We start from the raw sequence: 26,034 nt of genomic DNA, 5'->3' as shown, positions 1-26,034 counted from the left end.
TAATATCAAATGGAAATTTCACACTATAAAACAATAAAAAGTAGAATTTGGTTTGATTTCATGGATGAAATTAGGGTTCATGGGTCTCGTGGATGTCCAAGAAACATCTTTCTTTCTCTGTGTAATTTTGCAGGAATATATCATGGTCTGGAAGGTTTTTTTTTTTATCATAGGATGAGCCCTGAAACTCTGAATCCATGCATGTAATCGGGGGAATGTCTCGGCGTCGAATATTTTGACATCAACTATTTCTTCAATGACACCAAAAGAGGTTGCCATCCACCCCATGGCCAAATCCAACATCCCAATCTCTTCACCACCAAAACACTTCTTCTCCCCAAGCACTTGTTATTCATAAATCTTTAGTAACCCATTTACTTCCTTGGCTGCCTTCTTGTGTTCCTCCCCAACCCCAATGAAGAATGTCACGAACGGGGCTACCTTCAAATTTCAAAAACAAATGATGAATACTAATTGAATCCCGGATTTTATTTCTGTTGATTTACGCAGTCACGATGAGTTCAGGTCGAATTACCTTATCCTTGTCGTCAAGGAAGTTGATCCAGAACCGTGCCATGGCACTAGGGTTGCACAGAAGTCGGATTTCAATCAGATCCGGATCGGTTTTTATCCGATCCGGTTTTTTCCCATAGAAAAAAACCGGTTTATAAAATAACCGATTCGATTTCTAACCGGTTTGGAGGGCCGGATATCCTAACCGGTGTAAGCGGTTTCGGTTTTAAAAAAACCGGTTATAAAAAAACCGATTTTAATATTATTAAAATTACATCGTCATCAATTGCAACAAAGTTTACGATAATTTGTTGAAAACATTTTGATATTTCGATATAACAAATTAAATTAAATGAATTTTAAGATTTTCCAAATGATTTTCTAAGTATATTCGATATAATTATTCGAATATCAAAACATTACTCCAAATATTTTAAAAATCATTTTTAATCCTTACTTAAGTGTAAAATTAAATTTTAATCTTAAAACAATTTCAAAATAATCTTTCAAAGTATTTCGAACCATTTTTAAAGCCAAAAATTCCAGATTGCTCAGAGGAAACCGATTCCCCCCCAAGGGGGTACCGATTCCCCCCTGAATGGTTTGGCTCCGAGATTTCCAGAATGCTCGGAGGGAACCGATTACCCCATAAGGGGTACCGATTCCCTCTATTCAACGGTCGAAATATTTTAATTTTACACTTAGGGAACTGATTCCCTATGAGAGGGTACCGATTCCCCCCACGCTCCAAGCATTTTTATTAAATGTTTTCACACTTAAACGGCTATATTATATTCATTAATTATCCCTAACGTTCAGAAGTGATTCAAGGTGTATTTAAGCAAGCTTAGAAGCCATTGATCAAAGACAAGAAACATCAAACAACTAGAATCAAGAGAGAATCAAAGAGAAAGCATCAAACCTCAAGTTTGAGCATTTCAAGCCTATTTTCATTAAATATTCATTTTGCTTTCAAGAACACATATTGTGCTCAATTGTATTCATCTTTGAGTGTTCTTTTCTTTGTTCTAGAATTGTGCAAACAATCTACCTTGTGAGGATTTCCTTGTAAGTTTGCAAATTTGTATTGTTCTCTTTGGGAGAGAGTTTTCTCAAGAATTTGGGGTATAATTCTTGAGGGTTTGTAAGGTTACTCTTTGTCCTCAAAAGAAAGACAAATTAGTGAATTTGTGGAAAATCCTTAGTGTGGATAGCTAAGGTAGTGGACGTAGACTTTGATTGAGAAAGTCGAACAACTTTAAATCGTTGTGCAAATCTTTTCAATTTTCTGCAAAAGCTTCCACCAAAATTTTAATTGTCAATTCACCCCCTCTTGGCCGATTCCGTCGATCAATTAACTCAACATAATTGAAATACTTAAATACTTCCAAGTTTGATAAATTCAAATACTTAAAAACTTACAAGTTCGATAAATTCAAATACTTAAAAACTTCAAGTTCGATAATTGAAACAAAGTTTACGATAATTGAAATAAAGTTTAAAAATAAACTACATTGCCATCTCTTCTTCATCATCTTCGCCTTCTTCGTTTGGAGGGGATATTCCAAGTTCGACTTCTTCAATGTCTAAGTTTGCTTCCAAATCGGCATCAATTGCATCTTCTAGGGTGGTGATATGTTGCTTACGAGCCGCTCCATCCAAATAATCCTTTAAACAAATGCATACTTCCACCGACTCGGGACTTAGTCTTGATCTCCGTTGCGATATAACCCTGCCACTAACAGAAAAAGCGGATTCCGAAGCTACCGTAGAAGCTTGGACGGTTAGTAAATCACGGGCCATGGCGGCTAGAATCGGAAATTGTGCTTCCTTTTCTTTCCACCAAGCCAAAATATCCAAACTTTCAAACTCTTCAAATGTCATTTTTAATAGAAAATCGCATGACATGTAATTTTTCAACTCGCTACTTGGGGTGGTAGTACGTGATCGTTTGGATTGAGAATTTACAAGAGTGTTAAAAAGATTCAAATTTATGTTACTTGGACGTCTACTAGATGATTCCGCATTCATTCTCATTTGATCGTGTATTACACTACTTGATCCGTATTTAGTTAAATAAATTGCAAACATGTCTCGAAAACATTTGTTAAAATAATTTATTTGGTTTTGGACAAAGTTGGGTTCATCATCGGTTAGATTAAAAGCAAACGCAATTTGTTCAATTAGTGTTTCAACCCTGCCAACATTTAACGTTGGGTTTAAAACGGCGGCACAAGTAAAAATGGGGGAATCTCCTTAAAATATTTTAAAAGTTTTTCCTTCATTGCAAAGCCAATTTCTTGAAAAACTTCGGTTTCAAATTCAAAGTCATTTAGTCGGGTAGCCAACAAAAATATTTGATTAAGAACCAACGTGCTAGTAGGGTAATAAACACCGGATAAAAAAGTTGTTGCATTTTTAAAAATCCCAAGTAAATCGGTTATTTTGGCTATAGTTTCCCAACTCGAATACGGATAAATGTTTGGGACATGACCCCTCTCGAAAAGCCGATCGTGAAATGTTTGCAATGTTTCCCTTTGCCTTAAGGCAGTATGCATCATCATCCAAATTGAGTTCCAACGAGTTGGACAATCCAAATTAAGACCCAAAGCTTTTTTATTAACGGACTTACAAAATCGTTTATAATCATTTAGTCTTTTGTTGTTACAAAGAACCGATTTTATCATTGTTTTAAATTCTAATCTAATCGGCTCAATAACCTCCAAACCGGCTTGCACGGATAAATTAATTATGTGTGCAACGCAACGGGTATGAAAAAACGCACCGTCTAAAATCGGTGAAAGTAATATTTTCAATATTGGAACCGCGTTTGTATTATTCGATGCATTATCAAAGGATATAGAAAAAACTTTATTTTCTAATTTATAAAGACAAATTACCCTTTTTAAAAGTGTAAACCCAGACCGGTTTTTTTCAGGATAAAAACCGGTTTTTTATCCGGTAAAAAAACCGGTCTTGGTTTTTTTCTCCAAACCGGTTAAAATAACCGGTTTAAAAAAATCCGATCCGGTTAAAAAAACCGGTTTTTCCCAAATCCGGTTTCGGATATTTTTTTCGCAAAATCGGATATTCGAATTTTTTGAACACCCCTACATGTCACTTTCATAAGGATCCTTAGGAAGCAAAGCATGCCGAGGTCATGTCTCGTCAATGTATTAGAGAATAACAGCCGATTCTGCAATTGGTTTCCCATTGTGAACAAGAACTGGGATCTTCTTATGAACTGGATTATACTTCAGCAGCATATCACTCTTGTTAAACAAATCTTCATCTATGTATTCGTACTCTACACCCTTTAGTTCCAGGGCCCATTCGAACCCTGAAACCATATGGACTTGGCCAAGACCCTAAAACTTTCACTTCTTCCATTTTAAGTTGAAATCTTTATATGCTTTTGCTTCCCTGCCATGTCAAAGCTCACGTATTTATAGACTTTCTCTTCTCATTGACGGTCCATGTTTTGGCTTTGAAATTTCTTAGACGACAGACCTTTCTTTCCCAGATTTTTTGACAAATTGTAATATGCATGTTTCCATTACACTTCCTATGCAATTTTTCAAAGCTTTTATGAAACGAAGATTTGTCAAATTACAGCTGCAACTTCGTTCAAGCTTCCTAAAAAATGGGCTCGAACCCATAAAGATGGATCCATTCTGGTTCTGATCCAAAAAGTATCATGGGGAACTCACAATGGCAGCAATAGGCAGGCGTGGCAGTTTATTGATCACATCTCTCCAGGGAACACCAATGTTAACTGTAGGTAACAAAAGAATGTAACGAACCAGACCAACAAAGCTCCAGGTAGCTGTCCGGCCGTGGCTTCCATGGCACAGTTTTGTTACATTCTTGGTCCCTCAAACCTTAGACTAAAGCACAGCAGTTTCAGATTTTGCTTCCAAAGTCCTATTTATAGAAAGAATGCACTCTCTTTTATCTGTACAAAATTCCATGCAAAGCCACCATTGCTGTCTTCTTCCATCGTTTGTTCAGCTGCTAATAAGCCCTCTTCCTCCTCAGAAATTAGGTGCTCTTCTCAGTTCTCTCCCATTAATTGTATTCTTCCATGGATTTTTACTTGCTTTTTAGTTATTTAATGCCTTTTGTTCTCAGTTCTGATGCGAGGATAAGGAGTGAAGTTCTATCTCCCTTTCGGTCCCTGCGGATGTTCTTCTACCTCGCGTTCATCGCCAGTGGTGCGTTGGGAGGATTAATCGCCACCACACAGTTAATTGCTTCCCTCACCAATCCGGCGAGATCATCCGAAGTCCCTGATACTTTAACGACTCTCGGCATCGACGTCGGAGCGGTATCCGTCTTTGCATTTCTGTATTTCAGGGAGAACACTGCCAAGAACCGGCAACTAGCCAGACTATCAAGAGAAGAAAGCCTTTCCAATCTTAAGCTCCGAGTGAATGAAAATAAGATCATTCCGGTCAGCAGTTTGAGAGGAATTGCTCGTCTCGTGATATGTTCCGGCCCTGCATCTTTCATCCTAGAGTCATTTAAACTTAGTGAGCCATTCACTGAAAGGCTTCTGGAAAGAGGGGTGCTGGTGGTTCCTTTCGCTACGGATGGGAATTCGCCTGGTTTCGACTTCGATGAGAGTGAAGACATGAAGGATATCACTGCAAAAAGAAAGAAGCTTTGGCAGTTGAACCCGGTTTATGTGCCCGAGTGGACCGAGTAAGATTATGTTTTGTGCAATGATCGATATATGTTTGTAGTTCTCATGTTCTCTCTGGCTTATCTGATATACATTTGTTTAAACTTCAAATGCAGGTGGTTGAATGAACAAAAGAAGTTGGCTGGTGTTTCCCCTGAATCTCCTGTGTAAGAGTTCCTCCACCTTACTATATTCTTCTCATTCGGTGATACCGGAACATAAAGCTACATGCCTTCTATAACCTTTCGAACAAATGCTTAGAAAACCTTTATAGAAATCCCCGTGCAAGTCAAATTTACTTGTGTGGTGTTCATTATACAGCTATTTATCTCTGCGCTTGGATGGTCGGGTGCGTGGAAGTGGCGTTGGTTACCCTCCTTGGAATGCTCTTGTTGCTCAGTTGCCACCGGTAAAGGGGCTATGGTCAGGTCTTCTCGATGGAATGGATGGAAGAGTTCTTTGAAAGGAAGGTTAGTTTACCTTCTATATGATTCAAGTTTATAGGTTTTCATGCAGTTGCAGTATGTAATATGTACTAATTTATTCTTTAATTAACACAGACACATATATATATTGTTCATATTGTAATTGAATTCTGTTTAAGATGATTTGGGTTTAGTTTCTTGTCGGGTTTTTGTTCAACAAGGAATGAGATGATGAAACAAGGATAGTATAAATTATTCTTGATAAAACAATGGAATAGTTTGCAGTATTGTCTGAATGTTGTCATTTTTTGCCTCCTCTAAATCTCTAATTACTGAGTTTAGTTGTGACAACGCCGATCATTTTCCGGAACGGTTTCCACTTTGTAAAACTACACAAAACTGAAAGAAACAGGAAGGGTTCGTATCTTTGATTATGAATATTTTTCTTGATTATCTGAGAATACAATATGAATAGCTACTGAGAAGCTTTCTAAATGTTCATTTTTCTCTTTGGTCTCATCTTATGTTCTTGCTCATGTAATGACTGTAAGGAATATAGGACTGATCGCAAATGCGAACAGTCGACCAGCATCAGGTTAATTAACAATTTTGGATTCCTTTCCCTTCCTTCTAGTTCTTTAGTACAGATCTTACAGGGTTCTGCTTCATCTATGTATCCCAGAACAACATTATGTATACCCTCCTGTCTCATCTAGTGATCACTACTTTTCTTTTGTAAGCAAGCAGAGTGAGAAACCAAGAGGAACCTAGCTATACTGCCTGCGGTAGCTCGTCGAGTAGTTATGGTTACATTGGGTTATGCCATGAACCTTGATATAAAAAAATGGTAACATGATTCGGAGGGGACTCGGCTGTTATGATAATAAAACGAATCTAACAGGTCCTTTGATCGATTTTACATCGATTCGAATCGGAAATTTTGTTCAAACATTGTTTACATACACTCAAAACTGAGTCTGGCAGGTGATCTGTTCTTATACATTAGTTAAACTGCTAGCTTTGAGACCCGACATGATGCATCTTCAAGCAGTAAGGAACCGTGCTAAATATTATATTATCAGAAAATCCGACACATCTTTGAATATATGAATGTCGAACATATTTTAATATTCAACACTCGCTTTCAAATCGGACTTACATATGTGAAGCTCTGATGGTACTGTGGCAACAACTGGAGGATGTAGAGAGAGAGAGAATATGATAATTTTGTACACTTTCTTGGCAGAAACAAGTTTAAAGCTAGAGATGGGGGAAGTCTTAAAAAACAATCATGCATACATACATACATACATACATACACATGATAACTGAAAAACTAAAAATATTGCAAAATGCCACAGTAACTCATTTAACTTCTTCAATTTCATCCAGACCGTAGTTTTTGGTGGATACATTGGCGTAATTCACTTTGTTGAATCGAACCACAACCGGGTACCGAGTCTTGGGATCGTGCACCAAAATCAACATAAAAAGGTGGACGTAAAATTTTATCGTTTTCTCGAAGAAACATATGATATGCACATGAAGAAAGAACAAAGGGTGACCTGGTCAAATGTCACAACTGATCCATAGCTGTTGTACCAGTAGGACTCGCTCCTTAGAATCTTCAACTATGACATCAAAAACCAATTCAAAACCTATAGCAAAGGGCAACACTCTATCAACCCTAAACTTGAAATGATCCAAAATAAAGATAAAACTATAATATATTGTGTTCAAGCTATTAGACGGACTGTATATGAAGTTGGAGGTGGCAAACGTTGGTACCTCTTTTTGGTCCGATTGGAGGTGGCTTAGGGGCTTCGCCGCCTTCCGTGGTGGTTTCTGGGGTTGGGGACGGTGGCGAAGCCTCCTCCTCAGCTGCCCTCACAACAAGTCTTGAATTGGTGTTGCTCTTTGAAGGGAAAAACACTATGTTAGTGTTGGTCTTGGTAGCTGAGCTTGAAATATTGGGTGTTAACAAGAACCTTGAAGCAGCCGATGCCCTGCTGGAGCAGCTAGCCATGTCTTCTTCACTCTTCTGGCGGAAGAATTGTTAAAGAGAGATTGAGAGGCGTTGGATGAATACGATTTTCCCTTGTTTTTCTTTGGCTCCCAGAATTATCTCATCTTGAGAAACTGGACTAAATCGTTTCCTCCACTAGGGAGCTGCCACGTATGCACCATATCTCTTTTGCATGTATAATATGATCACAACTCATCCTTTCACCACATATGAATATACCCATGCTATAGGTCTTTTGTCTACTATAATATCCCTTAAACTGATTTTTGGATTAAATATTAAAACTATTAAAAGATTAATTTTGGTGTATTGACAATATACATTTTATGCATTATTAATGAATTAGATATTCAAATATCATTATATTAAAATAAAATTTTACATTTATAATATTTTTTTTTTTGGATAAGTAGAATTTTATTACCCAAATAGAAAAGGTTCAAAACATACATCAATCAACCCAAATGGGAGTAAAAACACATATTTACCAGAGTTAGTCTATACCCCAATAATTACAAAGTCTATAATTAACATAGTCTATTCTATTAAAACCCTTGTCACTGATTTTGTTTCAAACAAGCTCTTTTATAGCCTTGAGAAGTTGCTCTGTTGTTCTTATACCTCTGTTGAATAATCTTCTGTTTCTCTCCTCCCAAAGATATAAGGTTAGGCAACAGCTGATTCATTCTTTTGACAAGGATTTTAGTTATAGTTTTGTAGACTACAAAACAACAAGAGATAGGTCTAAAGTCCCTAACTGTGCTAGGATTTTGGGTTTTAGGGATCAAGACAATGATGGTGGAATTAAAAGCAGGATGGATATGGGACTCTTGAAAGAAGTATTTGACAGCATCAACAAAATCATCCCCTATGACAGACCAGGAATGTTTGAAAAAAAGAGGAGTGAAACCATCAGGACCAGGAGCTTTGTCATTACCTTGGTTAAATAAAGCTTCTTTGATTTCATCAGTAGTGACATTTTTAATCGGATCAGTAGTAACCTCAGTAGGCAGATGGATTTGAAGCAAGTTTCTCATGGTAAAAGGGTCAGGAGGTTGAACTTTAGGATCAGTTTCGCCTAGTTGATGATGAAAGAAATCAATAATTTCATTAGCCATATCATCGTAAGTCTTCAGCCTTTTACCCTCGTTATTAATAAGAATCCTAATGGTGTCTCTTTTATTTTTAGAGGCTAAGGCAGAATGAAAAAGTTTGGTACATTTATCTCCTTCTTTAATCCATTGAACTTTCGCTTTTTGTTTAAGGAACATGTACTCAGTATCCTCTAAATCATTTAGCTCCTTTTGAACATCCAATTCTTTAACTAAAGAATTGTTTCCATTAAGAGTTGAAATCTGAATTTGTTCTAGTTCTTTCTTTTTAAGCCTTACTCTAACAGAGATATCACTATAGTTATCCTTGTTGAGCTTCTGCAAGCAAGGTTTTAAGCGTTTAAGCTTGAGAAACAACTTCATCATAGGATTTCCTTGGGAAGGTTGTTGCCAGGAATGGAGGACATGTTCGAGGAAATTAGGATGCTTAGACCAAAAATTGAAAAATTTAAAAGGCTTAGGCCTATTGGTTTGAGTCTCTTTGTTGATCCAGGCAAGAGCCATACAGTGATCTGAACGACCTGAGGCTGTAAATTTGACAAAAGAATTCTGAAATGAAACAACCCAATGTGTGTTAATCAACACTCTATCAAGCTTCCTAGCAAGATACGAATCTTTTTGTTTATTGCTCCAAGTATAGATAGGGCCAAAGAAAGGGTGATCATAAAGGGAAAGATCTTGAACCAATTCTTGAAAATCAGTCATTTCAGAGGAAGAATAAGGTCCTAGGAGAAGAGAATCAGAGCTTTCTTTATGGTGAAGATAGGTATTAAAGTCACCTCCAAGAATCCAAGGGAGTGATCCAAACCTAGTATTAAGGTTTTTGAGGTGTTGCCAAAGAAATCTTCTAGAAGATCCACTATTACTACGGTAGATTGCAGTGATAATAAATTGAGTATTATTAAAAATACAATTAGCAGTAATGCTTTGATCAGTAGAATGACAGAGAGAAATATCAATTCCTTTTTTCCACATAAACCAAATTCTACCATTAATAGCAGAATCATAATTGGTGAGAACATTCCAACTCCCTAAAGTAGTATTGAAGATTTTTGCGGAATTTTCAGGTTTTACTCGAGTTTCTAACAAACAAAGAACATCAACTTTGAATAGATTAGCATGGTTCAGAACTTTTTTCTGTTTTTGAGGGTTATTGAAACCCCTTGTATTCCAAAAACAAATTATCATTGGGAAATTGAGGATGAAGAACCCTCTGAATTTCCTTCTGAGGTACGTTTTACTTGTTGGGTTTGTTCTTTCTTTTTTGACTTTATCTCTTTGATTAATTTAGCAACTCCAGCAGCAGCTGGCCTTGTTTTCTTTACTGGCAGCTCGTTTAATGATGAATTTTCTTCAACTGTTGATAGAATTTCGAACCTATTTGCTGAGCCTCTTAAAGCTGATTTAGCTTTAATCTTTAAAGGCCTACCTCTTCCTCTTTTAGGATTTGAATTTGAAGGAGTATCATTAGAAATGGGTGCAGATTCATGAGTAACATCGTTAACTAATTCTACTCCAAGATTCTCCTCGTTCAAGATTTTATGATGTTGATTAGAGGATTCGGCATGAACAGGTTGCTCCTTTAGGAAAGGTTCTGGTTCTGTTATTGAATTGTTATCAGCAGAGTTAACAATTTCCTTTGAGGAGGAAGAGTCAGGCAGAGCAACCTTCAAGGATTCTAATTTTCAGTTTTATGATTAGCATTATCAATGAAATGTGTCTTTTTTCTCCAGATTTTAAGTCGTGGAGGGGCAGGATTTGTTTTGTTCATGCATTCTTTATCAGAATGGCCAAATGTACTACATTTCCTGCATCTATAAGGGAACCAAGGAACTTCGACAAAGATTGTGGAAGTTTTGCCGTTAGCAAGAATAACTTCGACAGTTTCAAGAATGTCTTCATTTGCTTCTATTTCGATGCATACCTTAGCATATTCAAGCCTAGTTTTCGATGCAGTAATAGAGTCCATAGTTAATGGAATTCCTAGAGCACTGGCTATGTAACTAAGGCCTTCTCTAGAGTATAGTTCTAATGGAATATTATATAAATGTATCCATAGAGGCATCTGGAAAGATCAAAGTTCAGTCTTTGCATATTGGGTTCCCACTTTTGAAGGATTAGAGGTTTGTTGAGAATATGCCACGAGCCATTCTCAAGAACCCAATCCCTAGCAACATCAGAATTGAAAGAGAAAGTATAGAGATTTTTACCTGCGAGACTTACCTGCGCGAGCTCCTGTCGAAGTCTGGTTCCAGAGTTTATCGATGGTTCGTTGGAGGGAGATGAAATTTGGAGCAGCCCCTAAGAACTGACACACCAGAGAATTTCTCCACTCAGTCGTACCAGCCTCTAGGACCTCAAGGGGAGGTTGAACAGTTAGGGATTTATCGCTCTTTTCTGGTGGAAAATAGTCAAGTTCGTGCCCTGCTTGACACCCGAAAAGTTTACGCCAATCCATTACTCTTTGATGAGGAATGGGAAATGATAGATAGACGAATCGCACTGAAAAACAGACTGAATCGCCGACGACGGGACGAGAATCGGTGGGTTCGATAGACCTGCTATCGTGCGCCCGGAGAGTATCGTATCGTGCGCCTCAACGGTTATTTTCAATACTTACTTTATGTGCTCTTTTATATAATATATTATTATTCAGTTAATTATCATACATAAAATTACACGTCATCAATGTATCAAATTTCCATATATTATTAATCTAAAAAATGGATAGAGTAAAGATATTCATGTTTTGGCATAGACTTGCATGAATATTATATAATGGGTCAAGATTAATTTGAAATATGAATTTTCAAATAAATAAATTTTTTCATTATAATCAAATTTTATTAAATAGATATAAATCATATTTATTAATTTAATTTATAAAATTTCAAATATTTTGTATAATAAATTTTAAAAAATCTTTTATATTTTACTTCTAAAATTTGTATCACTATAGTTAATTTCCAAAATTATATAAAAAATTAAAACAATTTTCTGGATGTATGGTGCACTTCCTCTCACGCGCCATTTAGGCGCCAAAACTTCAGTTTCTTTTCCGCAAACAACGGTCATGGTTCATCACCAATTTCAGTTTCCCAATCCAATCCTCATCCAAACAAAGCTAGGGCTTTTGGTTTTACCCAATCCCAGAAATCCAATAACAAAAGAAAGAACTTGGATCAAATGAAGAGAAGATATCAAGAAATTTACCCCCGAAGATCAGTATCCGATTTGAATTTCATCTCCTGCAGCTCATCCCAAAGTTAGGAGCTCCCTAACCCTATCCGATTCCCGATCAAATCGAGGTTGTTTTCCCCCTGTTGTTTGTTTCCCATTGATTCATTTATTAAACGAAGGTCGAGTCTAATTTGAGCTTATCTGTATCTTCTTTCTCAAATTCGAGCTCGCCCTGTTTAATTCTCTACCAGCTCTTGTTCGTTTGGACATAAAATATTTTCCTGTATAAAATTTCCTTCCAAAAGCCTAATTTGTTGGAATTCAATTAGATTACCTGTTCTTTTCCTTTTTGCTTGCACCTGTGTACTAAGTGTTTAAAGAATTTTGTTTTTACGATGGTTGCTAAAACTTCTGAGTTTGCGTTTTTCAAGAAACTGAAGAAAGATGCGGGCCAAAGATTTGATTTGCGAATTCCAGCGAATGCTGTAGAGTAGTAGGTAGGTTTAAGTCAGGTATTGCCCTTTAACTGAAATTGACTGATATCACATTCATTTTGTTCGGTGCATTAAATTCCTTGTTTCTCGCTTAACAATTATGATATTTTCTTCCTTATTGGCAGAGGGGACTAGAATAGTTAGGAACCTCTCTATGTCCTCAGAAGGGACCAACATTACTAAAAATCGCTCAAAGGACTTTGGGTCCTCGTCTGTCAGAAATGCTAGCTCAAAGGAGTTGGGGTCGCAGTCGTCCACTGAAAAAGTTGTCTCTGAGGACTCAAGATCACCGTTGCCCATTAACAGTGTGACAGATATCAACTTAGATTCATTTCCCTCACCAATTGACAGAGCAGTGAATAACTTGGATATGCGCTGTAAAGTGGATTCTTCGGTTCTTGTTTGTATCAATCTCTTGTTTCACTGACTGCTATATTTATATTTTAACAACTGCTATATTTTATCTTCCTACATTTTTTAGTATTGTCCTGGTATCAATCCAAAGTTCCCAACTTTTACTGTCCATGATCAATCCCCAGTTGAAACTCATTAGTTAAATTTCTCATGTCCCTACGAAGCCAAAATTGTGAATTTTTCTTGCAAGGTTGTTCTTGACAGAGGTAAATTTAAAGACTGCGTTTTCAGCTGTCGAGCCTATATTGAGCATAGAAGATTGGTTAGAGCATCATAGTGACAACAAGAAACCAGGAGGTAGAAATACTTTTACAATACTTTTACAATACTTTTACTCTAATATGAAAGTTAAGGACGTAAAGAGGGGAAAATGGATATATGGCAATGCTGCATATTGGTTTGACCTTGGACTTTCAAACTGTACAGAAAAAACTCACGAAAACGTCATCTGCTGTTTGAAATGATAATAGTCATTTGCTAAAACTTCATGAAATAAAATCAAGTAGTTTCAACTTTCAGGGTCTTATTCTGATCAAAAGGAATTATTTTCTAGAAAGTGACGGAAACTCCTTCAATGGGCTTGTAACTCATTTCTTGTGATAGCGGAACTCCATTCCAGGGGGTTAGACTTGTCATTACAAAAAGCTAATTTTATTTTTTCACAATTCATATCATGCACTGAGTAGATGTTCACTCAGGTATGATGTCATTTCAAAGCTCCTTGGTTTTTTTCCTTGAAGCAATGAGAAGAATGAATGATCTTGCAACTTTTTGTATGATATGGGTTCTTCTGTTAATTTTATGACTATTTTGAAAAAGAAAAAAATAGTTCTTGCAGGGTTACAGAAGTGTGGAGTCTTCACCATTGGAGAGCAATACCAAATCTGAGTTATTTGGCTGCCCTAAGTCTGATATTCCTACCAAGAAACTTGATATGTTGCCAACAAGGAAGATCTTAGAAGTTCAAGATACACCGTCATACTTGGAAAATGGATATATCATCTTATTGGTTAGAGTCAGACCTATCACATATCGAGGGAAACCATCATCTCTAATATCGTCTCTACAGCCTATAACAATCATAGTGTTCTTCAAAAGAATTTGGAGTTACCTACCTGCAAACTATGAGAGAGAAAACTGACCTCCTTCACTGATGGTGACTCAACTTTTGGCTTTCCATTTGCGAGACATGGATCTTTTCTACCATTTAGAGTCACTTAGTGAAGATGTATATGAAGGTTCATTGGGTGGTTCACATTACAGAAGCCTTATTAACTGCAATGAAGACATGCTAGACATCCATGACCAGCGATCTTTCTATTTCCAAATATCTCGGGACAAAGATCAGGTGAATCCCTTTCTATTAAATCCAGCCTGGGCTAAAGAACATATGATAGACTGGTCATAATCAAGTCAAATATGCCTTTGATGTGGTCCTTGCTTTTTTACAATGTCCACAGGCTTTTGAAGCCTAAATGATGTTGCAGTCTTTCACTCGTTGGCCAACAAATGCAGTAGCTAATTTTTTTTAGTGAATTTAAATCATATTAAAGTTTTAGGTGGATGGAGTTCCTTTAGTCATCTGACAGTAATGCATAGTTGCATACCATGAAAATCATAGGGTATTGAAGATGGTTCCATCTTTCTTATATCTCATATCCGGACTATGAAAATCATAAAGATAACTGATGAGTTTCTTTTTCTAGTAATTACACGTGACCCAGGAATCAATGCCACTGTTAAAACTTGCTCCAACCACATGGCCATATTCATCCGTCGCAGAAAATGCAGGTTGCAGACAACCATAAGAGAAAACTCGGAATCTTGCACCTTAATTGTGGCAGTTTCTACTGTTGATTACCCAGGACAGGTTTTGAGGCAAGAATCAATGATGCATCATGTTAAGTAGAACTCTAGAAAGGGGAAAAATAGAAATATAGATGTTGCAGTTGATGTTAATTCCATTAGTTAGTATGAAATCATAAAGCAGGTTCTGATCATTTCTTATTCTCCCAGTTCTCTCTATCTGTGTATGTATGTACGTACAGTCATTGTTTATATAATCATCGTAACTTGATGGTACATACATTCATTGTTTTGCAGTATAGTACTTCATGTCATTGATATTTAGTTATTAGCCATAATGTTTATAAGACCGCACTGAAAATTTATTTTTTCTTTTACTGGTTTTGAGTAGGGCAGAGAGACGGATCATTGATGAAACTTAATTCTTAGCAGCTAAACTAGTCTGGCATCTACTAAATGTGGCACAGCAACTAGCAGTAAGAATTTTGCTAGAAATACCGTTGCCCATTGTTTGTTCATTGACTGTATGGTAAATAAAAAGGGAAAACATAAGCATTAAAGCCCAAAAATCTTTCTAGGTATACTACCCAGTTCCACTTCCCAAATATCCATCACCAACAGTTGATCTTGTACCTGCCAGGCTGCCAAGCTTGCCTACCATTGCCCATCAATAAAAAAAGTTTTGAAGACTATATAAAATGAGTTTTCAAGTGAAATCATTTTGATTCGATTTGAATTTGATAAAATCTCATAAATATTTTTAAATTATTAAAAATTAATGGAGTTTATAAAATATAAAACTAGACTTTATAAAAATCTATCATTTTTGTTAGTTGATTTAGTTTGACAAAAGAAATTAAAAATTCGAGAATAAAAAAATGTAAAAAGTCTATAAGTTAAAATATTTTTTTAAAGTTTGAGGACTAAAATTATAATTAGACCTATTAATAATACATACATAATGTGTCTTAAAAGTCAAAACTATTACTAGGAAGTAGGACATATAGCTGAGAAAACGCCTAAATTGTCTTGGGCAGCAAAACAAAAGTCCAGAATAAGCAAGGGGTTAAATGGAAAATAAATAAAAAAGAGGTCGTAAATAAAAAAGGGTGAAGAGAAATCATTAACTTATAATTGGTAAATTTTTGGGACTTAAAAGAACAATACTTAACTCACCCCCACGCTCCAACGCTCTCTCTCCCACTGCCTCAACACCCCCCCCCCCCGATTTTCGATCCTCTCTCTCTCTCTCAGCGGCTTCCTCCTCCTCCTCCTCCTCCCTCTTGCGTAATTGAAACTCATAAATGAATCATAATTAAATAAGCCATTTAGAATCCGAAACTCAGAGACTCAGAGTCGGTGGAAAGAGAAAAAGCATTTTTATTTGTAACCAAAACAAGATAAGCCTCAAAAAGCCAAGTTCCATCCCCTTCTCCCTCCTCTCTCAAAGCTTTCATCTTCATACATGCATATTACTGGAACGGAGCCGCCGGTCGCCGCCATGGTTTTCAGGCTCCGGTGAACCTACGGCCACGTTTCACGTGATGTTAGGTTCTTTCTGTTCAGTAAGTATCTCTCTCTGTGTGTTCCTCTCTAATCTAGTCTATGCTTCTAACTCGTACGGGAAACGGCAGCGTTTCCTTGGCATTGTCCGTTTTATGGAGAGCTGAGGAGCACCTTTTAGTTTCACTGTTTCTGGTGTACTTCTCCGATCTCTATTTTTTAAAAAGAATTTATTACTGTTACATAAATGTAACTGCAAAATGAATTTGAAAACTGTTTCTAGATTTGCTTTTCTTTAGCTCTGCAGTTGCTTCAGCTTTTTCAAGCTATTTATTTTACTTTCGATTTCTTACATTTTGTTTAAAATTATTGTAGTTTTTGAATCTCAATGTCCCGTTCTCTGTACTTGATTTAGATATTAATAATTTTATTTATTTGATATATTTTTTCTCATTTTTCATTGAATGCAGTTGATTCCTGACTTCGATCAAATTAGGGTAAAAATTGACTCCTTGAATAGAAAGAATACTTTACAGATTTTTGTTCAGAGGTTATAGCGACGTGTGATGTGATAGTGAGGAAAAAAATATTTTTCTTAATTTTTCACTCTGAAAGAATATTAGATTTGTCTTTTTGCTGAACTTTATATTCATCACACCCATCTAAAATCAAGTTCCCCTTTTCTCCATTTCTTCTTTGCTTTTCAAGCATGGGTGCCTTTTTTTTTGGGGGGGTGTTTAAATTGGTTTCGAGGTATTGAATTGGGAGAGAAATCATGTTTGAATTGTAGGAGTATTGTTTTTTCAGTTGGGACTTAGGATTATAATGTTCCTGCAATTCCAATTAATCTCGAGTAATCATTGAATTAGACTTTTTTTCTTTATTTTTTGCTTTTCTCTTAGTAGCTTTTGATTTTTTTTTTTTTTTGTATTTTAAGGAAGGAAATCTTGGTAATGGATTTGGTTCTTTTTATTTGTGTGGTTAACAGGTATTGAAATGAGTGGGATTCAGCAAAGGAAAGGTATATTGAGAAATTTCCAGGAATGCCTGTGCTCTCATGTAAATGATTTGTAGCTTGAATTTCACATTTTGCCTTTTAGTTGATTTTGATTTATCATTTTTTATGTGGAGAGAAACCTTGGAAATGAATGTGGTAGTTTTGATCTGTGTGGTTAACAGGTGTTGAAATGAATGGGATTCAACAGAGGAAAGGTCAGAATATTGAAAAATTTCCAGGATGCCTGGGCAAGATGGTAAACCTGTTTGATTTGAACTCGGGTGTTTCTGGAAACCGCCTGCTTACTGATAAACCACAACGTGATGGTGACTTCCTTTCCATGAAGAAGCTAGTATATTTTGTTGTTTGTTTTGTTTTTGAAGTTTAACATTTTGTCTTTTGAGTAGTGGGGTTATAACATGGTTACATGATTGTCATTTGTTTCCGAGCATTCTTTTTGCCCCATGTTAATTGAAGCAATTTCAGTACTCTATAAAATGTCATTTGCGAAAGTTAACTTTTGCTTACACCTAATACCTTCATATTTTTCTTACAATTTTTTTAAGGTTTTAGAATGGTTCAAGATAATGAAATTATACTTCAATACCGAGGATCATTTGTTCTAACTCATGTTGATTGCCTAAATGATGCTTGCCTTTTATTTGCCTTTCTATGTTTCTGGTGTTAGCTCACTGGAAGTTTTAAGTTGCAGCTCTCACTCCCCCAAAAATCACTTTGACATTCAATTGTATGCATGAATTAGACGTCAGTTTTTGGTGTTATTGGTTGTTTATATTTATCTTGCTATTTTAACATAGTGCTGGTTGATGGGCAGGGTCCTCACACTCTAGGAGTCAATCTGATGTTGTAAGGATGTTAAGCCCCGCCTTTGGAGATCCGATAGAGGATAAAGTGGTAATTATTGGGCGTTTAGTCTCTGCAGTAGTAATTATTATAAGCAAACTGAAAGGGATTCTGTTTGTCTTTATATCTTCTACTTGAATTATAAAAATAACATTGCATTCTCACTTGTTTTATTTCTTTTTGTGCCCAGATGGTATCTGGGTTAAGGAGAACTTTGTCAAGCAAGAAAGGTAATGTAACACCCATGAAGATGCTCTTGGCCCAGGAAATGTCAAAGGATGTGGAGTCTAAGCGTAACCCACCCAGTGTGGTTGCTAAGTTGATGGGACTTGATGTGCTACCAAGGCAGCAGCATAATTCATCTCCACAAAGATGCCGTTTTAAAGGTTCTTCTGATTATTCTTTGTGTCATTCTGAGATACCAGTGAAAAACTGGGAGCAAGATCAAAGCTTTCCAGAGCAAATGCAATGTGAAGCAAGTCCTTGTGAAGTGCCAAACAAATACAAAGATGTTTACGAAATCTGGCAACAGCTCCCAAGAACAACCTATTCAAGAGATAGCTCTCTACAAAAAGGGAGGTATATTGATGTTGCCAATGAGAATAAAATGGCTCTAGTTCGTCAGAAATTTATGGAAGCCAAACATCTGGTGACAGATGAAAAGCTTCGCCATGCCAAGCAATTTCAAGATGCACTGGAAGTTTTGAGTTCCAATAGAGAGTTATTTCTCAAGTTATTGGAAGAGTCAAATTCCACCTTCTCTCAACATCTCAACAACTTCCAGAGTTTTTCTCTACCTCCTCAAACAAAGCGTATAACTGTTCTTAGACCTTCTAAGATGGTTGACAAAGAAAAATTTGCTGGAACAGGTGACAAGGGTGATAAGCAGGCCAAGAAGCCAATGCAGACAGGTCAAGTAACTAGATGGGGTAGAAATAACATTGCATCTTCTCCTTTCCCCAGTCCAAAAGTTGATGAATATCCTTCCCAACCAACTAGAATAGTGGTATTGAAGCCCAATCCTGGGAAGACTCAGGACATTATCAGAACTCTAGAATCTCCATCTTCCCCTTCACCTAGGATATTACTTGGTGGAGATTTCTATGAGGAACCTAAAGAAGGTGATGCACAAGAATCAAAAGAAGTGGCGAAGGAAATCACTATGCAGATGCGTGAAAATATGATGGGCCACAGTGGGGATAAAACATTTTTTTCTTCTGTGTTTTCCAATGGTTACACAGGTGATGATAGTTCATGTAATAGATCTGAAAACGAATATTCTGTGGAAAACCTCAGTGATTCAGAGGTCATGTCATCAACTTCTAGACATTCATGGGATTACATAAATAGGTTTGCTAGTCCTTATTCTTCCTCTACCTTCAGCCGTGCATCATATTCTCCTGAGTCCTCAGTTTGCTGGGAAGCAAAGAAGCGACTATCAGAGAGATGGTCTATGATGACATCAAGTGGGAGTTCTCAAGAACAAAGACATGGCAGAAGAAGCTCAAGCACATTGGGTGAGAAGCTTGCTCTTTCTGATACAAAGAAGTTGGTTAGATTGGAAGAAGAGGGAAGTAGTAAGGAACAAGAAGCTAGGGGATCAGCTTCCTGCATAGCTGGTACGGAACAAGAAGCTAAGGGATCAACTTCCTGCATAACTGGCAATTTGTATAAAGAAGAAAGTACAAGTGATTCTCCCAAGAATATTCTGAGGTCAAAATCTTTGCCTGGGTCTTCCACGATGTATGGTGTCAGACTTAATGTTGAAGTTTCAGATCCTGAAGCTAGCAACGAAAAAGTTCCCAAAGAACTTATGAAGGCAAAGAGCATGAAGTCATCTTTAAAGGGGAAGGTTTCAAGTTTATTTTTCTCAAAGAATAAAAAAACAACTAAAGAAAAATATAATGGATCTCAACCTACAGATGAATCTCCATCTGTGACTCCTGGAACACCGGGGTCACCCTTAATTCACCCTCGAAATTTTAGCAATGATGCATCTCAATGTGCAAATGACAGTTACATCCAGGAGTGTTTATCTCTTGTTCTGGGTGGATCTGCAAGTAAAACTCCTTTAGCAGATTTGATTGGCACGGGACAGAAACAAGGGATGATCACTGTGGAGGTAGTTCAAACTTAGTTTCTTGGCTTTGCACATGTTTATCAATTGAAGACATCGTGCGTATATGCATTGAAATCAACCTGCTCTAGTTTTTCTGCATTGAAATATGTTGCCTCTCATTTGTTTAATCTAGGAAATAGGGTAGCACATGAACTTCAAATGTCCATTCCCCTAGATCATATTGTTATAACTGTTCAAAGGATTGAGGGTGGTAGTAATATAGCAATTTTTTGAACAAAAAGGGAAAGTATTCACCTTTTTCAGTTGGAAGAACTGATCAAGGGTTGATCTCATATTTAAGAATGTCATTATTTCTATCAAATTGTTTTTGGTTATGAAAAATATTGGTCATAGTTTTAGCAGGACACAAGCACCCAACTTGTTATCAGATATTTTGTGTTCTGTGTTTTCGTATGACTTTAATCATTTCTAAATACTTGGTTACCTTTTGTAGGGAGGTTTTTCTGTAGCAAAACCTTTGATGCCTTCCCATATAAGTGAGAATCAGGAACAACCAAGCCCTATCTCGGTTTTAGAACTTCCATTTGAGGAGGATGAGAACACAATTTCAGAGTCCTCAGGTGGTATCAAACCAGTGCACCTAGGTAAGCTTCACTTATTAAATTTGGAAATTTTTAATTTTTGATTATTATTTTCTCTTATCCTCGATCCTCATCTATAGCCCTTTCTATTAATACAGGAGTGGGAGTGCCACCTAGGTCTAACTTGATTGACAAGTCACCGCCTATAGAATCAATTGCCCGCACCCTCTCATGGGATGGTTCTTACTCGGACGCATCAACATTGTTATACCCTTCAAAACTCTCTTCAGCTTCTCCGAGTACCAATGAGGAAGAACGGGATTGGATTTTATTTGTCCAATTACTATTATCAGCTGCTGGTCTCAATGGTGAGGAGGTGCAGTTTGACTCATTTATTGCCAGGTGTCATTCGACCGATAGCCCATTGGACCCATGCTTGAGAGACAAATACGCCAATTTGAATGACAATGGGCCTCTGCATAAGGCTAAGCAAGGACAGTGGAGGTCAAACAGGAAGCTCGTGTTCGACTGTGTCAATGCAGAATTACTAGAACTCACGAGCTATGGATCAGACAGTTGGATGAGAGCTATGTCATTTGGCGGGGCCCATATGAAAGCAGAGGAGGGTGCATCACCCATGATGGTTGACCATGTATGGGCCCAAATGAAGGAATGGTTTTCCGGAGAGGTGAAATGTTTGGTGGGGGACGATGGGGACAGCGACAGCCTGGTGGTGGAAAAAGTGGTGCAGAAAGAAGTAGTGGGTAAAGGGTGGGTCGATAATATGAAATTGGAAACAGATAACTTGGGGAAAAAAATAGAATGGAGGTTGCTAGAAGAACTTGTGGAAGATGCAGTCATTGATTTAACCGGTAAGTTCTGAATTTTTTTTTTTGTTCATTTACCACCCCTTCCACTCTTAGACTATTAACTATACATTATTTGTGAATTTGATTTTGAAAAATGACACGATCGTAGCCAGCTTATTTGTTGAATGCTTCATTTATATAGTATTTAACTATTAATTAATAATGTAGTAACCCCTTAGATGACACGACATCATCTCCATCTTCAAGATCCTATCCCTCACCCATGACTCCATGTCCCTGTGTTGTATGGATGAGAACATTGCTGTGCCGATGGATATTAATGGAGGTGTTGGCATAGTTTTAGGTGTATAATTTAATATTTATTCTCCAATCCGATGTTATCATTAAATGAAGGAGGGATGGCCAGGTTGTTTTCATGTACTTGCAAAAGGACAATTATAGCTTGAGGTGGAATGTGACTCAAAATTTACTTCAATCAGTTGGTGCAATCTTATAGTTGTATATGAAGTCGAATATATATATATATATATATATATATATATATATATATACGGTGGTTAGAACTATAATTAGTATAAGAAATGGAAAGAGAGTTGGTTTTCCAAATCCTACGCAGTATATAATGGGTTCCCTCCGCCCCTAAAATTATAAAGAGAAACACCTGAACCAAAAGCAATATCCTAAAATAATATTTTAGAAGATTGTTAAGCCAAGGACACTATATAGGTTGAGGAGTTGGGTTAATGGATTGGTTGGTCCATTTATGCTACTGTTATTAGATGTTATTAGATATGGCATTTATTAGTACGATGTTGACTGCATACAGTTTGGATTCTCCCTTATGATGTAAATAAAATATTTCTTTCAACTAGTCTAGGACAAATGTCATGCTGATTTTTTAACAGACGACTATATCGAGATGTCTTTTATGGTCCGTGTTGATTTTATTATTTACTGATCGTGTTGAGATTTCATCGGTAATGTTCATTGATTTCTTATCTTTTACTTGTCGATCATGTCTAGATATCCTCTGCGGTATGTGTCAATATCTTATTCACAAATCGTATCAAGATATTTTTGACGATCCATGCCAAATTCTTATCCACTGACCACGTCAAGATATCCAATACGATCTGCACCAATTTCTTATCTTCCAACCGCATTGAATTTTCCTCTTCGCATCATTGACATTGCATGTTGAGGCTCGATATCTACATTGCCTCCTAAGGCTTCACTCTAACATCACTTCTTATGGCACGACATTGCCTTCTAAAGCTAGATTCCAACATAAAATTTACAAAATTTAATGAGAGTGACTAAAATAAAAATAAAATCAAATATGAATGATTAAAGTGAAACTAACATATAGTCATGGTGCTCAATAACTCCACCGATCTATCTCTCTGCATATGTATACTGAATAACTCCTCCGAAACTCCGAACAACACTCATTGGCCCCATGCAACTGAAAAAAAGTCTTTCATCATTAAAAACCAGAGGAAAATACCCACACTTCAAAATCCAGTATAAAACCCTGTATCATCATCCCATCATTCAAACACAAACCCTTTGGGGGAAAAAAAGAGGTTCAAAACAGAACCTCATTGTCTCTCCAATAAAGTCAAGTCCTTGGTTTTCGTTAACCTGGTGATTGTAATTGCTACTATGGTTTCACCTGCTCCATTAGCCGAGGCTCGAGCCTTCTTTGTTTTTGGTGACTCACTCGTTAATAATGGCAACATTTACTTAGCCACTACTGCCCGTGCTGATTCTCCACCATACGGCGTTGATTATCCAACGCACAGACCGACAGGCCGCTTCTCCAATGGCTTAAACCTCCCTGGCATTATCAGTATGCTCTACATTTTTAATTTCATATGTAGTTTTCATTTGTAATACATGAATTTCTTTTAAATTTTGTGCTTAGGTGAGCAAATTGGCTCGGAGCCTACATTGCCTTACTTGAGCCCTGATCTCCGTGGCCAAAAACTACTCGTTGGTGCCGACTTCGCCTCCGCCGGGATCGGTATCTTAAACGACACTGGAATTCAGTTTGTAAGACCACTAAACAAATCTCGAAGCATGCCACACTCGAATATATAAATCTCTAGATTTATGTAACAACAATTATATCGATCGAGTTAAAACCGAATCAACAATGAGATACTGTTATTTGGCCTTTTTAGGTCAACATAATAAGGATGTTCAGACAATTTGAGTACTTTCAAGAATATCAGAGAAGAGTTACTGAGATAGTAGGACAACAACAGGCACAGCGGCTAGTAAACCAAGCACTGATTCTCATCACACTAGGCGGCAATGACTTCGTTAACAACTATTTCTTGGTACCTCTGTCAGATAGATCACGCCAATTTTCTCTTCCGGAATACTACCGCTATCTCATTTCCGAATACCTGAAAATCCTCCTGGTAAATACTCGTAGCTGACTATAACAATGCTTTAGGAAAAGTTCGTATAACATAGATTAAAACAGCCTAATCCGATACGATTACAGAGATTGTATGAATTAGGCAGTCGGCGGGTCCTGGTGACCAGTACCGGACCATTAGGCTGCGTCCTGGCTGAGCTAGCCATGCGGAGCAGGAACTGGGAATGTGTGCCGGAGATCCAACGAGTAGCAAACATATTCAACCCTTTACTTGTCCCGTTAATCCAACAACTCAACTCCCAGCTCGGTTCTGACGTTTTCGTTTCGGCCAATGCCTTTTCAATGAACATGGACTTCATCTCCAACCCTCAAAGATTCGGTTTGTTCCTCTGCAAACAAAAGCATGTTGTTGTTTGTTTGACAAAAGCATAATAATATGCAGTCACTTATGGTTTGTTTTACAGGTTTCGTGACATCAAAGGTAGCATGTTGTGGACAAGGACCCTACAATGGACTAGGATTGTGCACCAGATTGTCAAATCTGTGCCCCAACCGCGACGTCTACGCCTTATGGGACAGTTTCCACCCGACTGAGAGAGCCAATCGCTTCATCGTTCAGCAATTCATGGTAGGATCTACTCGGTACATGAATCCAATGAACCTAAGCACCATCATGGCCATGGATTCAACCACCTCATAATATATATATATATATCTTGATAATTTGGATACAATATCGGTATCTTATGTTTTATCGTGTTATAATTATGTGTTTAAAATAATTTATCTTTATATAAAATTTGGTATTTTAATTATATAAAAGTTAAGATTATTTATATTTGCATGTCATGTTTAATAAAATTATTTTATTTAATTATGGAAGCGTGAATATATAATTGAAACATCTAATTAAAAAATCTTAGCTTGAGATGGAGTGTTTATCAAGCTAGTCGATTGCGAGCGAGATAGTGTTCGATTTGTGCTCGTTAAAAAAATTGATGTTCAACTCAACTCGTTGCTCGTTAAGCTCGTTAAATTTGTACTCGACTCGAGTTAAATCAACATAAATTAAATACTGACTGAATTATGATCGAATTAAAATCGAGTAGCTCACAAATTACTCAACTCATTAAACATAGTTAACTTGAGATATGTCCTCAAGGGGTTGTTGCGTTGGCTTTGTCAAGAAGTTAGGCTTTTTTTGTTTTTTTTTTCTATATGCCTTTTCCCAATCAAATCATGCATGCTTTGAATCTAAACCTTTCTAAAACTCCATTTAACGACGATTTGTATAATAGAGTATAGGTTAAATTATTTTTCTTTCATATTTATATATATATTTTTTTGGATAATTTGATTTTTATTACCCAAAGAAAGAGCAAATAACAGATACAACACTAGGAAACAGCCCACCAACAACAAATAAAAAACACTCCCCACAATTGCCTAGGTAAAACAACTCAAAGAAACACTGAAAGAAAAGCAACAATTAACTGCAAGCAAAATTAAGGAGCAACCCGTAAGTAGCCTCCGCTTTAGGAGCATCTCACATGCTTGCAGACGAGAGACCAGCGAAACAGAAGCAAACAACAAGCTAGTCAATGCACCAGTCGAGGCAAAGCTGCGAATTAACCCTATCAGCTTTGTTGATGCTACAACCATGCAACTTAACACTAATTGTCCGTTTTATAGCATCAAAGACCTCATCAAGCACCCGAGAACAGACTCTAAAGTGCCTGAGATTGCGTTCTTCCCAGACAAAATACAGAAGACTAATCCAAGCTAGCTTCAAAATGCAGACTAGCATGGATTTTCCCTTAAAGTTGGTAGCAGCCCATGATAAAGTATCATTCCAGCACAACCCCCTATAGTGAATTCTGCAAGTCTGTAGAATTTTACTCCAGAGTCCAACAACAAAGGTGCAGTCATTAAACAAATGATCCCTACTCTCAACCCCATCACTACAGAGCTCACAACGCCCATCTAGCTCAATCCCCATATGAATAAGCCTATCCTTAGTAGGCAGACGGTTCAAAAAAACCATCCAAGCTACAATAGACATTCTAGGGATATGGAGAGGGAACCATATCAAGTGTTCCCAACTAACATTCTCCTTCTTGTCTCTCAACTTCTCAC

At 37.0% G+C, this 26,034-nt stretch overlaps 5 protein-coding genes, 1 long non-coding RNA gene and 1 pseudogene across 7 annotated transcripts; 4 read left to right on the top strand and 3 right to left on the bottom strand.

The window, feature by feature from the left end:
* Positions 1–70: 70 nt before the first annotated feature.
* LOC120126870 lies at positions 71–3,903 on the bottom strand (annotated as a pseudogene).
* Positions 3,904–4,224: 321 nt separating this feature from the next.
* Positions 4,225–5,881, top strand: LOC120127112 (protein LOW PSII ACCUMULATION 1, chloroplastic-like). Its single transcript, XM_039145112.1, has 4 exons — positions 4,225–4,558; positions 4,645–5,217; positions 5,314–5,364; positions 5,519–5,881. Exons 1-4 carry the CDS (start codon positions 4,359–4,361, stop codon positions 5,658–5,660), a joined length of 966 nt encoding a protein of 321 aa, XP_039001043.1. The 5' UTR covers positions 4,225–4,358; the 3' UTR covers positions 5,661–5,881.
* A 980-nt stretch (positions 5,882–6,861) lies between these two features.
* LOC120127114 (photosystem I reaction center subunit IV A, chloroplastic-like) lies at positions 6,862–7,725 on the bottom strand. Its single transcript, XM_039145113.1, has 3 exons — positions 7,403–7,725; positions 7,188–7,253; positions 6,862–7,092 (listed from the first exon to the last, which is right to left on the bottom strand). The coding sequence occupies exons 1-3, from the start codon at positions 7,646–7,648 to the stop codon at positions 6,988–6,990; spliced, it is 417 nt and encodes a 138-aa protein (XP_039001044.1). The 5' UTR covers positions 7,649–7,725; the 3' UTR covers positions 6,862–6,987.
* A 480-nt stretch (positions 7,726–8,205) lies between these two features.
* Positions 8,206–11,218, bottom strand: LOC120126869. The gene is made up of 4 exons (XM_039144927.1): positions 10,984–11,218; positions 10,561–10,788; positions 9,971–10,438; positions 8,206–9,842 (listed from the first exon to the last, which is right to left on the bottom strand). The coding sequence occupies exons 1-4, from the start codon at positions 11,216–11,218 to the stop codon at positions 8,206–8,208; spliced, it is 2,568 nt and encodes an 855-aa protein (XP_039000858.1).
* A 2,242-nt stretch (positions 11,219–13,460) lies between these two features.
* Positions 13,461–14,848, top strand: LOC120127115. Its single transcript, XR_005516506.1, has 2 exons — positions 13,461–14,196; positions 14,555–14,848. It is a non-coding gene; the product is annotated as an uncharacterized LOC120127115 (long non-coding RNA).
* A 1,041-nt stretch (positions 14,849–15,889) lies between these two features.
* LOC120127108 lies at positions 15,890–21,623 on the top strand. 2 transcript variants are annotated; one of them, XM_039145108.1, is made up of 7 exons: positions 15,890–16,205; positions 17,146–17,178; positions 17,337–17,480; positions 17,990–18,021; positions 18,209–20,140; positions 20,592–20,742; positions 20,838–21,623. In XM_039145108.1, exons 1-7 carry the CDS (start codon positions 16,199–16,201, stop codon positions 21,560–21,562), a joined length of 3,024 nt encoding a protein of 1,007 aa, XP_039001039.1. In that variant the 5' UTR covers positions 15,890–16,198; the 3' UTR covers positions 21,563–21,623. The 2 variants fall into 2 exon arrangements, with proteins under 2 accessions (XP_039001039.1, XP_039001038.1); XM_039145107.1 differs by having other exon boundaries at positions 15,891–16,205; positions 17,990–18,069.
* A 1,257-nt stretch (positions 21,624–22,880) lies between these two features.
* LOC120126868 (GDSL esterase/lipase At4g28780-like) lies at positions 22,881–24,598 on the top strand. The gene is made up of 6 exons (XM_039144925.1): positions 22,881–23,033; positions 23,136–23,361; positions 23,437–23,564; positions 23,696–23,938; positions 24,025–24,277; positions 24,363–24,598. Exons 1-6 carry the CDS (start codon positions 22,881–22,883, stop codon positions 24,596–24,598), a joined length of 1,239 nt encoding a protein of 412 aa, XP_039000856.1.
* The last annotated feature ends 1,436 nt before the right edge of the window (positions 24,599–26,034 follow it).

This window comes from Hibiscus syriacus, unplaced genomic scaffold (genome assembly GCF_006381635.1).
Source record: "Hibiscus syriacus cultivar Baekdansim isolate YM2019G1 unplaced genomic scaffold, ASM638163v2 tig00110462_pilon, whole genome shotgun sequence".
NCBI classification, from domain to species: domain Eukaryota; kingdom Viridiplantae; phylum Streptophyta; class Magnoliopsida; order Malvales; family Malvaceae; genus Hibiscus; species Hibiscus syriacus.
The sequence above is the reverse complement of the archived record's forward strand: the minus strand, read 5'-3'. Positions and strand labels throughout refer to the sequence as shown.